We start from the raw sequence: 17,920 nt of genomic DNA, 5'->3' as shown, positions 1-17,920 counted from the left end.
AAAATCCCGACAGTCGAAATCCCAACATGAGGGAGACGTGGATCGCCCCCCCTTGCGGGCTCGCTACGCTCGCCACGCAACAGGCCGGTGCCTCGCTACTCTCGGCACACTATTTTATTCTCCCTCTATGTGTTTTCGTGGACACCCACAGAGGGACAAAGTGCCGGGATTCCGGCGTCGGGATTTTGACTGCATCCCGTTACACCCTGTATTAGAATCCATGACCTGTCTTGTGAGGTGTTGTTGTAACAGAGATAATAAGCTGACATCATTACTGGGTGGTGTTCATTACAGCTCACTATTGATTTGAAGCAAGTTGCCTCGCTGGAGGATATGGACATTGGAGAGACATCAGACCCATACATTGTCGTGTTCGTGACCACTGACTCCAGCATTGAAGAGAAGTCCAAAATGTATTGCAAAACACTGAAACCTACTTTCAACGAGATTTTCACGTTTAAGGTACAGTAGGGGGAACATCTCCAATATATAAAGTCTAGAAAGACATAAACAATAAAAAACCACTGGGATACAAACACAGTATATATTTGTAGTGAGCCTGGTGTTCTACACATTGGGTCTGATTCAGAGAGGTTTGCAAGTGCAAAATCTTTCTCAAATGGGCAAAATCATGTTCACTGCAGGTGGGGCAAATGTAACATGTGTAGAGAGAGAGAGAGTTAGATTTGGATGGGGTGTGTTTAAACTGAAATCTAGATTGCAGTGTAAAAGTAAAGCAGGCAGTATTTACCCTGCACAGTAATAAAATAACTCACCCAAATGCAACTCTCTGCACGTGTTACATCTGCCCCACCTGCAGCACAGCATGGTTTTGTCCATTATATTACGATTTTGCTTGCAATCCATGGTGAATAATATACCATTTAGTATTGCTGCAGTTTGAATCCGCAGTTTATTAAGGCGCCTAATGAATTATGCTGGTTGGCCTATACCTTAACTTAACCTTAAGTGCCTAGAAATAACTCACACAAGACACCTTAACTTAAAATAACGACTCGGACAACCCTAGCATAAGTTGTAACTGACAAAGTATTTATTGAGGTGGTATGACCCTTATTTGTCTAAAAGGGATGGCCAAGAAAAGCACTTGAGACCATCCCCAGTCAAAGGTGTATGTCAATGGTAGCGACTGTGACACTCCAATCCAACATAACGCCCCCTATGTAAGGTACAGCCTGCGCTGTGACGGACTTACCACCCCTTCTATGGTATAGCGCGGACACCTCCAGGAAGTGTCCAACGTCCCCCCTGCTGAGTCGGGACTCGCCCACCGTCCTGGCAAAGGGGGGCAACACCACACGGCGACCGCCTGACACCTCACCTGACTGCTGGTCGAGAGCGCCTTCTCCACAATTTATGATTCAAGTTATTGAATCAAATTGGTTGGACAGCCCTCAGGCCAGGTAGCACAAGATTGAAAAAAGGGAAGGGAGGGTGGGGATCCAGACTCAAAGAGGAAGTACTTCCTACCAACTTGCCCTTATATACCCCTCTCTAAGCTGACTTCCCCAAGCTACCTGATTGGCCCATCCACCTGCCCCTGACTGCCTGAGGTTTTTCCCATAGCACCTTGCTTTCCTTTCAATAACTTTATTTACAACCCACAAATTCACAGGCTCTTAAATGCACTCAAGCCTATGCGGCCCTTGCTCTATCTAATCAATAACGATGACAAAAACCTTATGGTAGCGGTTACCCTGGTCAAATGCTCTTTACTATGTAATAACATTATTGATGTTTCTTTCACATGTCACAAATTCAGCTGTGATACTGACCTACTGTAGATATGTTCCACATTATCTGGGAATTATACGTTCTGTAATGTTCCTCCTTGTGTAGATTGTAGTAACTCTGTCATATACTTCAGGTGCCTCACTCAGAGATACAAGAAACAGAGATCGTGATGCAGGTTTATGACTCTAACCGACAATTCAAGGATCATGTGATCGGGAAAGTGCGGCTGCGGCCCAGGGATATGGATCTGCAGCACGTCATTGATCAGAGGAAAGAGGTGAGGGTGCAGCTGCACTGGTGTGGGGCCATTTACTGTGAATAACAAATATACACAGGAACATTTACCGCAACAACTTCTATTTACTGCTTAAATCTTTTACAGTATGAAAAACTCGGAGTCATCTGCTGCTCACTGAAGTATAACCCTGCGACCTCTAAACTCAATGTTGGCATCATTGAGGCTAAGGAACTTAAAAAAAAGGACCGTGATGAATTTCCAGGTGATATTTACACATTAACATACAGCGAGAGATTGTACGATACTTGCCGACAATAATTGCTGCAACCTAAGGGAGGAAGCAGCGGAGTCAGCTCAGCAGGGGATGGTCCGGGGCCGGGCAGGCTACAATGACAGCAGTCAGAATGAATTGTGTCATTGATCCGCCCACTTTTCCTCTGTGAGCAGAAATACAGCGGTGGTAGGAGGCTGCGGGCAGGAGTGAGAGGGATGCGGGAGACTTGCCCACATTTTCAGATGGTGGGGAGTGGCACCTTATTTCTGGAGGCCACCGGCTGCATCGGGAGAGTGGTGAAATATGGATTGAACTACAGTATATAGTATAAAATATTTTAATTCCAGCTTAATGTTTGCAGTGGTTTTACCTAGTAGTGTTTTTTTTTTTTATGTAAAAGCAGGATAGCTACCATAGAGCATTTCATTCATGTATTACATCTTATGGTACTTATGTAGTATCTGGGCGTCCGATTTAGAAATCGAGTCGGATCGGTAGCATCGCATCGCATGCGACCAAATCGTATGCGATGCGATGGTCCCGATTTTTCCATAGGATTCAATGTTAAAATGGTCTGAGTCCATTTTAACATAGAATTCAATGGGAAAAAGGGGTCCTTTTCCTTTCCCCACTATCCAAGTGGGCATGGAGTTGGATATAAACCTGTGGCGAGCGTAGCGAGCCACCGAGCCCGAAGCGTGGCGAGCACAGCGAGCCCCGCGAGGGGACACAGAATACTTTTTAAGAAATCTGCGTCGCTTCGCTCGCCACGCATCGGGCTCGGTGGCTTGCTGCGCTCGCCGCGCTTTATTAAATCAACTCTATGCCCACTTGGATAGTGGGGAAATGAACAGGACCTTGTTAACATTGCGGATGCGATTCGATGCGATTTTGCAGAAAATCGCGTTGAATCGCATCTGATTGTATGCCTTAAGGTAAGGCATGCAATCAGAAAATCGGCAGCCCAGATACTACATAAGTACCCATCTATTAATGGCTACAAGTCACATAATGAAATTAAATAAAACTAGAATGCTATCACACATCTTCCCATCCACTTTAAATACAAGTGGATGAGAAGCAATGTAAAGCAGAACATATCTGTAGACTACTTTATACTAGATGTTGCAGTGACCCCAAATCAGGCCTACTCCACCACAAGCAGGACAGAAGACCGACCCACTGTCCTGCTCTCCTACTTGTTCTTGCGGCTATCACTGGGCCTAATTTACGTTTGTATACACATGCCTACATAGCTGCCATTTTTTAGGATACGGAATTGCTAATCACCACAAATTAAGCAACCACAACATTGACAGCCGCTGGAGTTGTCACATAGTCATCATCAACTGGTTAGACAAAAGCGGTATTGATGGAAGTTCAACTCCCTGGGTGCGTCTGTGATCACGCAGAGTGGCCGCGGCAGCAGTGATGCCAGAACTATGGCACATTTTACATCTGCCCCCCTGCAGTGCACATGGTTTTGTCCATCTAAGAAGGAATTTTTCAGAAAGAGTGAACCAAAATAACCCCCTATGTTTCTCTACTTACAGTTTGGGGGAAATTTACTAAAGGAAATTTGTAAAAAATAGGTGTATTTGTATCCAGAAATACACTTATTTTTGACATTTACTATCCCGATAATACGGCAATTCGTATTCGTATTGATAGCACATCAATACAAATACGAATTGCCGTATTTTCGGGATAGTAAATGTCAAAAATAAGTGTATATCTGGATACAAATACACCTATTTTTTTTTACAAATTTCCTTTAGTGAATTTCCCCCTTTATGTCTGTAGCTCAATGCAGATACAAACACCGAAAATGGCCAACTGTTTTTGCCGCCACTCCCCATTTCCCCTCAAATGCTCCCATTCTGTCATTCACTCTGCATTTCAATTCTGCGAGCGGCATCCCAAAAGGTGTCTTGGCATGTGCGCAGAGCCAGATTAAGGTCTAAATGGGCCTGGAGCTGAAAATGATCAAGGGCCTATTATGCGCAATAATAGGGGTGGTGGCCAGCACCTAATAATTTGGGGGGCATGACCAGTGTTCTGGTTGGGTGGTCTGCTCATGGGTGTGTCTCTATTTGTGTAAATACTTTCAACTAATTATATATGCCTGGAAAAGGCAGGGGGCTGGCATAGGAAAAATGCAGGGAGATATATTGGCGGGTGCCCTCCAAAGGTGCACCCACAGGATGCCAATGTCCTAAGATACTTGCGGGGTGAGGCGGCATTCAAGTCATAAAAAAATACTGAAAGCCAAAACTTGGTAGACAACATTTCAGAACTTTTTATATGGTCACCTAAGTTTACCACACCATATACCCCTTATACAAATCATGCAACACAATCGTAACCCCCTTATACTGTACTTGCCTCTTACACATTATGCCACATGGAATTAGCCAAAATTCACACCGATTGAGCCAAAATTCACATTATGCCACACAGATTAAGGCAAAATTCACATTTTGCCACATGGATCAAGCCAAAATACACACTATACGAGGCATGTCCAAACAGTGGCCCTCCAGCTGTTGTGAAACTACGCGTCCCAGCATGCCTTGACATAGTTTTAGCAATCCTTAATAGCAAAACTGTGGCAATGCATGATGAGACTTGTAGTTTCACAACAGCTTGAGGGACATTGTTTGGACATGCCTGCACTATACTAAACAGATTGAGCTGTAATGCACAATATGCTTCATAAATAGGGGCATTGCGCGTCAAAGGCACGCATTAAAAATTTACACCATAATGCCCATTACATTACAAGCCTCACACCATAATCTCCAATATATATTATGCCAAACACCATAATGCCTATTAAAAATTATGCTACATACAGTAAGGGCGGGATGTACTAAAGGGAAAATGCGGTAAAAACTATGTACTATTACCCTGCCGCATCGATATCGTAGGGCATGGTATCGCCACCCTTGGGCTTCTTTTCGCCGCGTCGCCGCAACCCCGCCGCCCCCCCTCTCCCCCTCCCTTGGGCTTACCTACTTGCAGGTCCTCCTGGACCCCGGAAGGTAAGCCCTTCCTCCCCCTATCAACGCAGACGGACGTCCTTCCGGCAGCAGGGGGGAGGAGGAGGAGGCGCCGGGGACAGCCTGCTTAGCTGTCCCCGGCGTGTAGGCATCAGGAGCCGGCCGGGAGGTGATGGAGACCCCCCGCAGACCACAGTACAGGTATCACGGGGGGTTTCCGTTACCGCACCGCGATGCCAGCCGCATATGTTAGTATCGCGGCGGACAGCCGGCGAAGGGTGGCGATGTATATTAATACATCCCGCCCTAAGTATTGCTTACCTACATGTTCATTGCCAGGGGTTCCATGCACATTGCCAGGGGTTCCATGCTTGTTGCTATGCGGGATTACAAGATCATTGCCAAGGGGAATAGATGCTTGCGGTAACTGGGGGACAGCCACTGCCGGGCAGAAATTACAGCCATTGACAGCCGGGCAGAGAGCAGGGGGCTACCCATAGGTGTGCGCACATTGAGTCTTATGGGTGCACAGGCACCCCCTAATGCTGTGCCCACCCTTATGAACACCTCCCTACCAACAATACCTTTTACCAAAGACTTTTGCTTTTTAGAACTGTATTCCATTGAAAGAAGCGACCATCAATCAATTATGTGTGTTTTGCATTGTTACTTGTACCAGACCATTGTCATATCACTACATATCATCCATATATGTTTTTTACTTTATTTGCATGTATTATTATACTGAGAGCCATTTTATATTGTAGCGAGTAGATGATGGTAGACACGCCTGATTGGCGCTGTTAGACACACCCAATGGGCGGTGTTATACATGCCCAATATGTGGTGCTAGGCACACCCCTTTGACGGTGCACCCCCTAATAAAATGTGCTGCGCACGCCTATGGGGCTACCTGACTGTATTCAGAGCACTGCATGTCCTCGCTATTTGAAATAATACCCCTTTCACACCAGAAAATGCAGGGACTTACCTGGGAATATGGTCCTAGGATCATGCAGGGACATTCCCGGTATGGCCCCTTTTACACCAGCCTAGTCCCTGCATTTTCTGGTGTGAAGGGGAGAGAAAACTGCCCCCCTTTAAACAACCAGCTATATCTTCAGAACCAACTGACCCATTTACATGTAGGCTTCGAATGATTTTGGTCCCGTGAAACTGGGCCGTTTGGTTCCAGAGAAATCTCTCCTCAAACAACATGAACTGCCATGAAATTACATTTCAGAAATGCAAAAAAAAAATTGGTTTACCCGTAATATCTCTAGAACCAATGAACCCATATGGACCAGCCTGGTATTAGATTAAAGGCCCAGCGATATGGGTTAGACTGAGATCAACCTCAAGCTTCTGTGATGCCGGCGGAGGAACTGGCAGCAGTTGGAATCGGGTGGAGGTCGGAATTAGCGGGGCCCATGTTATCCTATGGGGAAAACGTTCCAGCTTTGCCTGGTGGTATCTCATGTTCCCGGGGGGCTAGCGATGCGGGGCCGGGCTCGTTGGAAAGCCCTGGCCCTCAGCTACAAAAAATGGGCCTATTTGGAGAGTGGGCCTGGAGCTGTAGCTCCATCAGGCCCATTGATAATCCGGCCCTGCATGTGCGCAGTTGTGTGAACTGGCCCACTACCATCTGCTGCTTCCGGTGTCTTTAGCTCAGTGACCACATGTCTGGATCCTGATATATAGAGGGCTGGCTTGCAATAGGAGCATGAAATATCTCAGCCTAGATAGGAGTGACCACTCCAACCACCTGTTCTCCAACCACTACTTGTTACCAACTTTCTCTCTATTTTCCCCTCATACCTATCCCCACAGACCCATATGTGAAAGTGCAGCTTTCGCTGAATAAGAAGAAATGGAACAGTAAGAAAACAAAAGTGACGAGGAACACCCTGAACCCATACATTAACGAAGAGTTTACCTTTTATGTAATGCCAGGACAAATTCAGGTGAGGCATTTATCCTTTATAGGCATAGGTGACCGTAGCCGGCTGCTACACCAGATGAACTTCTGTAATCCTTGTAAGCAGATCATAAACAGAAACCATTTACCTATTGAAAAAAGATAAAGATTTAGTAAAATAAAAACCTTTAATCCTATATACAGATATGTGTCCTCATAGCCTCAATACGCTATGCACCGCAATATATCTGGCGGGATTGAGCCAGCCATTCCCGTTCAACTCTGCTAACACTGGGCATTTATATTGCTAAAAATAGTTTGAGTCGCACAAGCACGATCTGCTGATTTAAATGATACGTGGCATGCCTAATTTCTGACAGTGTTTTAAAGGAAAAGCTGCTTGCGCGTCCTGTTCGCAAAGCGATGCGGATAAGACACATGGAGCTATTCAGATTCAATCTGGTTTGCGACTGCGCATGTACATAGATTTTTTTATGCGCATGTGCGATCGCCCACAGCGTTCACACACAGAAGTGCGGGCAGGGGGCGTGAGGTGGTGGGCAGGGCAATTGTCATATGGGAACGCCCAGCGTTTCATGGGCGTTCCCATGCAAATTGCCCAACGATGCGGGTGCGGGCACCTGATGTCAGCTGCCTGCCCCGTCCTCGCACAGGACCATCAAATGATTTCTCCCCCGCACCCAAGTCTGCAAATGGATGTATACGATCCATTCGCATTGCCTGCTGGGGTTCAGGGGGGTTGGACGTCTGTGCGGGCGGTCCTTGGTGGACTCACAGGGCTGCAAAATTTGCTGTAAAAAGTAAAGTGAAGTTAAGTAAAAAGTAAGTACTGTAAGTTAAGGAAAAGAGAGCACAGGTGAGCACCCCATTCTATTTACACACACTATGCTGTCTATGCAATCTAGGGATCTATTTATTAAGATGCGGTAAAAACCTATGCGTACCCTTCACTGCTATGTCTGCTATAACAACTATACCCAGGGCCGCCAATAGGGGGGTGCTGTGGGTACAGCTGTCTCAGGCCCCGGCAGCTCATTTTGCCCACCACAACCCCCCCCTCCCAACTTCCTCCAATGCGCTCAGTGCGCTGAACAAAGCCGGTCCCAGAGCGCAGGATTATTCAACCCAGGACTCCGGCGGGCAATCAAAATTTGCACCTGCTTTTGGGCAAATCAGAGCTCACGTACTGGCAGCCAATCAGAGCGGCTGCTGGTACGCGAGCTCTAATTGGCTCACCAGCCGGTGCTGCATTTTAATTGCCTGCCGGCATCCTGAGTTAAAGAAGCCTGCTCTCCGGGACCTCCGTGCTGCAGCTCGGTGGAAGAGGTGATGGGGAAGCAGGAGCTGGGTTACGGTAAGCCAAGTGAGGAGGTGGGGGGCTCCAAAATTCCTGATGGTGGACCTGGCTATACCTACTCATCCCATTACTCCCCTGCCACCACTTTCAGGTGTGGAAAGGTCAGACTTGAGGAGGTGGGGACAGTGTCCTTGGGCGCTGATCTCAAGTGTGTCTCTCAGTCGGTTAAATACCCAAAACACAAAAAAACATAACCACAATAGTGTATTACCAAATGGAGTATGCAATACAATGTTATGAAACCAAATCTTAATTGGAGTTTAAGTGGACACGTACCCTAAAATTTGGTCTACTGTTTAGGCAGACCAAATAGGCTTGGGGGGGGGAGCGGTTCTGTGCCGTCTGATCCCAGATGTCCAATTCCAATATCACATAGGAAAGAAAAGAGCTGATATGGTGTAATATCGTTTTGATGCTTTATCATAAAAGTGCATTTAAATGAACAAACAGACTCGTACCATATTCCTAGGTCTACTGTTTAAGGTAGACCTTCAGTGCTTTGGGGGGAGCGGTTTCTCACCGTCAGATCTCCTCAATCCTCCAACAACCAATTGCATATGAAAGATAAAAAAGCTGGTATAGTGTGATACCGCTTTATTCACAAATACATTTAAAAACAACAGCATGGGGGGGGGGTCAAAACAGCAGACTCTCACCGAGTTGTATTGTCCACAATCAAGATGTAGACAAAATAGGCAGATGGTAGTATCAGGCGTCCCTGTAGCCTCTCCCGGTGAAGGTCCAGTGCAATATCCCCTCCTGCTCCACGGCCAACGTGTTTCTAGACCACAATGGTCTTTTTTTCAAGGCATGTGGAGCTCAAGACATTTGCACATATTTATACCCCCTATCGGGGGAGCCTAATGCCAGACATAGATCACCTAACATCTAATACCCTCTCATTCCCGCTTCTATTTCCCGGATTTCACCTCCGTTTTTTACATAGAGCGTCATTGCACAGCTGACTCCTGTCAGTACTTCGATACCGGTAGTTTGACCGGGCGGATGTGACGTTCGTCCACTTCCGTCCATCATCGCTAGTATTTCTGTAGTTCTGCTTGTATTCTCTAGACATAAGCGGAAGTGACGTATTTCTTCTGTTTCCGCCGCGTTCCATTTTGTTTCATTTCCGGAAAAACACGCAATTTTGCGTTCCACTTCACTGTGTTTCTATTCATTCCCACAGAGTTCGTTTTCAACATAAAACGTGGAGGTATCCTCATTGTTTCCCCGGTATTGTTGTATGAAACATAGAGAAATATGTATATTAGATCATTTCATAATATACTTTAGCAGCGTCAGATTTTAAAGTGACATCGTGCAATTAGTGCAATGGCATCTTTAAAGTGACAGTGTGCTTTCTTACAGGTGATAAGGTGATTATATTGTGCAGGCTTATTAAAAAATATACAGTAAAATATTTCATATATAAGAAAATTTCATACATAAAAAAATTCCATATATAAAAAAATTCTATACATAAAAAAATGATATCATGTGTAAAAACATTTTAATACTTTAAAAATCCCATTACATAAACCATTTTAATTCGAAGTCTTTGTTAAGACCGCCTGGGATAAGGGTTTGAAGGTTAAAGATAAGGGTCATTTAGCTTCTTGCCAATGTAGTAGCGATATCTCCTCCTCTAATGTTACCTTCAATTTTTTTCAAGATGTAAAAGTTTTTAATACAATCGGGATCGGATTGATGCTGCATTTTAAAGTGCATTGGCAGTGCATGTGTCTCAAGTCCCTTTAAAGATGCCATTGCACTAATTGCACGATGTCACTTTAAAATCTGACGCTGCTAAAGTATATTATGAAATGATCTAATATACATATTTCTCTATGTTTCATACAACAATACCGGGGAAACAATGAGAATACCTCCACGTTTTATGTTGAAAATGAACTCTGTGGGAATGAATAGAAACACAGTGAAGTGGAACGCAAAATTGCGTGTTTTTCCGGAAATGAAACAAAATGGAACGCGGCGGAAACAGAAGAAATACGTCACTTCCGCTTATGTCTAGAGAATACAAGCAGAACTACAGAAATACCAGCGATGATGGGCGGAAGTGGACGAACGTCACATCCGCCCGGTCAAACTACCGGTATCGAAGTACTGACAGGAGTCAGCTGTGCAATGACGCTCTATGTAAAAAACGGAGGTGAAATCCGGGAAATAGAAGCGGGAATGAGAGGGTATTAAATGTTAGGTGATCTATGTCTGGCATTAGGCTCCCCCGATAGGGGGTATAAATATGTGCAAATGTCTTGAGCTCCACATGCCTTGAAAAAGAGACCATTGTGGTCTAGAAACGCGTTGGCCGTGGAGCAGGAGGGGATATTGCACTGGACCTTCACCGGGAGAGGCTACAGGGATGCCTGATACTACCATCTGCCTATTTTGTCTACATCTTGATTGTGGACAATACAACTCGGTGAGAGTCTGCTGTTTTGACCCCCCCCCCCCCCCCCATGCTGTTTTTTTTTTTTTTTTTTTTTTACAATAGATTTTTATTGAGAATGGTCAGATATAACATCTTAACAGTAACAATATGTATAGTAAGTTACAGTACAATATACACGATTGAGAAAGCTTTTTTGAGGAGTTAGCAAGAACATAAGGAGACACTCAATATTGGTATAATGCTAGTTACTATTCAGCGTGGCCATTGATTTTGTGTTTTATGATCAATGCAGATTTAATACAAAACCATGAAAATTATTAAAGGGGATTGAAATGGAGGAGTGGAGCAAGGGGGAGGGAAGGGTGCTGAGGAAAAGAAGAGAGCGAAGCATGTATGCATATGCATAGACACATTTAAAGCTCCATACACATGCACATATCTGTATATGAACAACTATTTATTTAAATGGATAGAAAGAGTCGATATGTAAATGCAGCAGAGCGACATGACAAGGAAACAGGCAAATGAGAGATAGAAAGGAAATGAGGGAGAAGAAGAAGGAGAAGAGTCCTCTCAGCGGAGCCCGGGTAGTGGTACAACACGAAAGAGATACCATGGAGACCATATTGTGTGGAACTTGGCTACAGTATTATTCCGGAGACTAGTGATATATTCCATTTCGGCTATGCAGTTAATCCTTGTTATCAAGGCATTCAGGGAAGGTGCATTAGTATCCTTCCAGTGTTTAGCTATTAGAGATTTAGCTGCCATGCAAATATGCATGATAAGTTTGTCCTGATGTTTAGGGAGGTCGGGGATAGGGGCATGAAGTAGGGCGATAGAGGGGGAGAGGTCGAGCCTTAGTCCTGTACATTGTCTAATCAAGGTTTCAACCAGATTCCAGAATGGGCGAAGAGAAGTGCAGGTCCACCATGTGTGAAAAAAGGAACCCACTTGGCCACACAGCCTCCAGCATTGGTTCGATGTAGCGAGGAATATGGCATGTAGTCTGGTTGGCACTAAGTACCATCGGATGTAAACCTTGTAACACGTTTCTTTAATTGCTACGCTTAGGGAGGATTTGGCTATACGCAATCTGATTTCTTCCCATTGCTCGTCTTCCAATGATTGGGATAGATCTGCTTCCCAGGCTAGCTCATGTGGTTCGCGAAGTGGTGGGTCGGGGGCCAAAATTGAGTGGTAGATTGTAGAAATGTTCCCTTTGCTGCAACTAGAGGATAAGCATAGCCTTTCGAATGAAGAGGGCTGTCTCATTGGGGTAGATCTCGTTTGAGAATTGAGAAAGCTTTGTATTTGGATATATTGAAAGTTATACGAGTGAGGTATTCCAAAGCGTTCTCTGCATTCTTCAAACGAGGACGAGGCATTTTGGCCTCTGAGATGGATAAATCTGGTAACTCCGCGTGATTGCCATGGATCTGCCATAGTGCAATCAGTTCCCGGGAGAAATGCCGGGTGGCCCCAGATTGGGGTCAGCGGAGATGGGTGAGGAGATAAGTTGTGGCCAACTGATGTTTTGTCCCATAGGCGGATTGTAAAATTTACCGTGGGTATGAGGTATGCCGAGGGTGGTCTGCATGATCTAGGGAGCCACAAGAGATACTCTAGTCTGTTTCCCTGAAGTAGGGCATTTTCATTATCCACCCATTTCTTAGTGTCTTGTGGTGAGTGCCAGGAAATAATATGGTTAAGTTGGCAGGCTACGTAGTATGCATATAAATTAGGATATCCCAGTCCACCCAGAGCGGTTTGTTTGTTTAAGATCGAGCGCCGTATTCTCGGTTTACGATTGGCCCAGACAAATTTGTGACACAGTTTTTGGAGCGAAGTAAAGGTTGATCTTGGTACCGAAATTGGAATTGTTTGGAATAAGTATAGGATGCGTGGGAGTAGGTTCATTTTGAGAGCGTTTATTCTGCCTATCCAGGAAATGTATAATCGATTCCAGTTATTCATGTCTTGTGTAAGTATCTTAATAATGGGGTCAAAGTTAGCCTTATAGAGAGCGGAATAGGTTTTGGTGATGTTTATGCCGAGATATTTAATGGATTGTGGTCTCCAGAGGAAGGGGAAGGATGAGGTGAGGGAAGTATATGTTTGGGACGGGATATTAAACGCCATCGCTTCAGATTTAGTGTGGTTAACTTTATAGCCTGAGAGGGAACCATATAGACTAAGTTCTGATTGGAGATTGGGGAGAGATATCAGCGGATTAGAGAGGGTTAAGAGAACGTCGTCCGCAAAAAGCGATATCTTGTACGGATTATGTCCAATAGTGATACCTCCTATGTCGATGTTAGCACGGATTCGAGCTGCAAGGGGCTCGATACACAGGGCGAAGATCAGGGGTGAAAGGGGACAGCCTTGGCGTGTGCCATTATTCAACTGAAACCTTGAGGAGTTGAGACCATTAGTCGCTACTGTCGATAAGGGCTGCAGGTAGAGGGCTTTAATGGCCGTGAGAAAGTGACCTTGAAGGCCAAAGGCGGAGAGCGTCGTAAATAGAAAGGGCCAGGAGATACGGTCGAATGCCTTTTCGGCGTCGAGTGCTAAAGCGACTGCTGGAATTTTGGAGGAGTTGATGTGATGTATCAGGTTGATAGTGCGTCTAGTGTTATCAGAAGCCTGTCTGCCCGGGATGAAACCTACTTGATCTGGGTCTACCAGAGAGGCCAAAACTGAATTTAGACGAGAAGCCAGTATCTTAGCAAAAAGCTTAAGATCTGTATTAATGAGCGAGATGGGCCTGTAGTTAGAACAAGATGTAGGATCCCTGCCGGGTTTCGGGATGACAATAATACGGGAAGTCATGGAATCTTTGTGGAAGGGGGCTCCCTTCATGATTTTGTTGAAAAGGGAGACCATGTGCGGGATGAGTTGTGGTGCAAAGGTTTTATAATAGATCATCGGATAACCGTCGGGGCCAGGGGCTTTAGACGGTTTTTGGGACTTCAGAGCCGCCTCTAATTCTTCTGACGTAATATCGGTATTTAAAATCAAATTTGCTGAGTCATCTATGTGGGGGAGGTCGCATGAGTCTAGATATTGACGGATCTTATGAATTTGGTTGGCGGGATCTGGAGGGGTCTCCAGGTTATATAAAGCTTCATAGTAGTCTAGAAAAATATTGTTAATTCTTTTAGGGTCAAATGTCGGGTTACCTGAGGGGTCTTTAATAGAATGTATAGTTTGGTTCGCTTTTTTCGCGCAAAATTTGTTAGCCAGAAGGGTGTGGGCCTTGTTACTTTTGTCGTAGAATGATTGGTTGGCCCAGCGTAAAGAGCGTTCTACTTTTTCTGCTAAGAGGGATTGTAATTCGGCTCGTGTGTTTGAAAGTTTCGTCAGGATTTGCTGAGAGTGGGTGCGTTTATGTTCCCTGTCTAGTTCTGTTAAGGATGCATTAAGAGCTTGGATACATTTTTCTTGTTCTTTTTTCCGTCTAGATAGGTATTGAATGATAGTCCCCCTTATGACCGCCTTATGGGCTTCCCATACTGTCGATTCACTGCAGTCGTCTTGTAGATTATGAGCGAAATATTCCTGAATAGTAGTTTTAATTAACTCTTGAAACTGTGGTATCTTCAACACAGTCTCGTTGAGTCTCCATGGGGGTTTACTGGTGGAGATTTCGTATATATCAAAGGAAGTGACTAATGCAGAGTGGTCAGTCCAGGTAAGGGGGACTATTGAGGCGCTCTGGGCAGACTGGGATAAGGAGGAGCACCCCAGGAACATATCTAAACGTGAATAAAAATCGTGTGGCTTAGAGAAAAAAGTATAGTCTCTGGTAGTGGGATGAAGACATCTCCATATATCATACAGAACCGCCCCGGCAATGCAGTTACGTAACGTGGAGGAGTTTGGGATTTGATTACCTTGTACAGGGCCAGATTTATCCATGGAATTCTAGGTGTTTTTCTAACTGTATTTCTACCGATGTAGTGCGAGATTCTAAGGCGGATATGTCTGATTTTAGTTCTCCAATGGCTGACTGGAGAGCTGAAGTGAACGAGTTCTTTAGGTCCATTATCATATTTTGGATAGATTGGATATCTTCTTTAGTAGATGGGGCATCTTTGGGGTCCATCTTTTGTGAGGGTGAAGAGGACGGTAGTGGCGAAGCGGGTGTTGGTTTCTCTTTACGTGAAAAGTGTTTAGATACAGTATATCGTGTGGAGCACCTTTTTTGGCCCGCGTGTTCGCCCTGCTCATAATAACTCTTAGATTTAAGTGGGTTTTTTTTTTTTTTCATTGTCCTGAAATAGGTCTCCTTGGGCTTAATATGATTTCCAAAAGTGGGGGGGATGAGGAGCGCGTTGCCTTTAGATCACATCATGTAAGGGGTCTGTGCCCAGGGTAAATGGGAGAAGCCAGCAGCAAGGATGTTCAGGAGCCAATTCTAGGTTATGGTATATGCATGAATTGGCACTGTGGGGGGAGGAGCATCAGAGATATAACTGTAAGTCAAGAGTGCTGTGGGGCTTGATACACACAGCGGTGCCAGCGTTTATAATGCAGGATTTGACAGCAGAGCAAAGCTGTCATATATATTAAAAGTCCCTGTTCCAGAAGACCAGCTGAAGCCACCTCCAATATGGCTGCTGGGCACTATGTGGCAGTTAAGTACAGGGGAGAATGCCACCTCCAAGATGGCTGCCGCCGAGCAACTATAAACATTCCCAGAGCGGGCAGAGGGGTTTTCAGCAGACCCAATTCAGGTCTCTAAAGTGTCCCCAGCGATCCTCAGGTGTGTCCCAGTCACAGGTTGCCCTGGGGGTACAGCCACACAGCGGGGGGGGACGCAGTTTCGTCCGCCTGCGAAATTCAAGATGGCCGCCGTCAGTTCTCTCTCGGCGCAGGTCACGGCAGCGGGATCCCTGTGGCTCACCTTAAGTATATTGGGGTGCTGCTAGTGGTCCAGGGGGTCCGCGCCGGTGTGAGGATGCGTGTGCTCGTCCTGGGGTGCTTTTTACCCGCTGTGGTAGCGATCGCGGGCGTCGTGCCGTCCTGGAGCCCGAATCCCGGCCTGAAACAAAAATTTAGTCCCCGGCTTCCGGTCGGTGGTAGGCCGCAGCCTGCAGGAGCAGTTAAAACTGCTCCCCGGCGCACACCGCCAGGCGTCTCTGGGTGTAGGGGAGATGGATCTGCCCTGCTGTGGATGTTGATGTGGCTATTATGGCTGATATTGGGGCCCAACAATGCAGGTTAGTGGGAGCTGTGTGGATACCTGCCTGCACAGCTTCACGGCCCCATGCTGTTGTTTTTAAATGTATTTGTGAATAAAGCGGTATCACACTATACCAGCTTTTTTATCTTTCATATGCAATTGGTTGTTGGAGGATTGAGGAGATCTGACGGTGAGAAACCGCTCCCCCCAAAGCACTGAAGGTCTACCTTAAACAGTAGACCTAGGAATATGGTACGAGTCTGTTTGTTCATTTAAATGCACTTTTATGATAAAGCATCAAAACGATATTACACCATATCAGCTCTTTTCTTTCCTATGTGATATTGGAATTGGACATCTGGGATCAGACGGCACAGAACCACTCCCCCCCAAGCCTATTTGGTCTGCCTAAACAGTAGGCCAAATTTTAGGGTACGAGTCCACTTAAACTCCAATTAAGATTTGGTTTCATAACATTGTATTGCATACTCCATTTGGTAATACACTATTGTGGTTATGTTTTTTTGTGTTTTGGGTATTTAACCGACTGAGAGACACACTTGAGATCAGCGCCCAAGGACACTGTTGGTACCTTTTTTCTATGCCTATTTGTCTATGTATGTTAGGTGATAAATACAGCAACCCAGGGCAGCGATTGAGCGCCAGGTTAATCCGGAAATAATATCCCCTTTCTTGAGGAGGTGGGGGCCTGGAATGGAAATGAGTCCCAGGCCCCAAAATTCCTGATGGCCTGGCTATACCTGCTCATCCCATCCCCACCTTCCTGCCACCACTTTCAGGTGTGGAATCAGACTTAAAAACACATGCACAGACTGTGAAAATCATTTGATGGTGAGTAAGTTGCGATTGTATTTGTAGCGGAACAATTGGCAAAATTTTCACAAGCCATTCGCAGGCTTGCAAAGGGCGGGTTTTCAGTCTGTCATAGACGGCGCCGGGAACTATCTGTTCGCAGGTCTCTGCAAATTTGCCTAGCAGAAACCAGGTCTGAATGACCCCCTGGTTAAACATTGATGAGAGAATTGTACCGTTTGCGGTGACCTCCATATATAACCATTTTAACCATAGAATGGGTTTTGATTAATAGACGTCCTACTGTAGTATTGTTGACATTCGTGAGAATTACAGGTTGTGTGTATGACACTTATTTTATTTCCTTCTTCAGAACGTGGACCTTAGAATCTCAGTGTGGGACCATAATAAAGGCAATAAAAAGGAGATTGGGGAGATACACTTAGGCCGTCGAGCTTCAGAGAACGCCTTAAAGCACTGGTCGGACATGCTTGCAGATCCCTTAAGAAATGCAGTACAGTGGCACAGTCTCTTGCCAGCAGACAGTCTTGAACTTGAACTTAAACAAAAAAACAGTTCCCAACAGACATTGTGGTGTTACGGAGAACTCAATATCAACCCATGAAAGACCCAAATAATGAAGACCTCAACAATTTACCATCTTCTAACAGAGGAGGTGTCATCAGCAAAACTGCTGATGTTGCTGTGGAAAACATGGGGTGTGGTCATGCTGCCAATGGGCGTGGCCACAACTGCTGTAAGAATGTATTTGACATTTTTTTTTTAATGTAGCATGCTGTGGGCACCATCTGTATACACAGTGCGTGGCACTGCAACTTCCCCAAACCCACCTGCACATTTGCATAAATGCTGCATATTAATGAAAGATACACAACCTGCCTACACCAAGAAAACTGAAAATAAAAATCAGAACAACATAT

The 17,920-nt window shown here is 45.3% G+C and overlaps 1 protein-coding gene across 1 annotated transcript; it reads left to right on the top strand.

Moving 5' to 3' along the window:
• The first annotated feature begins 1,637 nt into the window (after positions 1-1,637).
• LOC146045852 (synaptotagmin-1-like) lies at positions 1,638-17,920 on the top strand. The gene is made up of 5 exons (XM_083164962.1): positions 1,638-1,706; positions 1,889-2,032; positions 2,138-2,255; positions 7,100-7,233; positions 17,353-17,920. Exons 1-5 carry the CDS (start codon positions 1,659-1,661, stop codon positions 17,602-17,604), a joined length of 696 nt encoding a protein of 231 aa, XP_083021088.1. The 5' UTR covers positions 1,638-1,658; the 3' UTR covers positions 17,605-17,920.

This window comes from Crinia signifera, chromosome 11 (assembly GCF_055691185.1).
Source record: "Crinia signifera chromosome 11, ASM5569118v1, whole genome shotgun sequence".
Taxonomy (NCBI): domain Eukaryota; kingdom Metazoa; phylum Chordata; class Amphibia; order Anura; family Myobatrachidae; genus Crinia; species Crinia signifera.
Note: the sequence above shows the minus strand (reverse complement) of the source record. Positions and strands in the feature narration are given on the sequence as shown.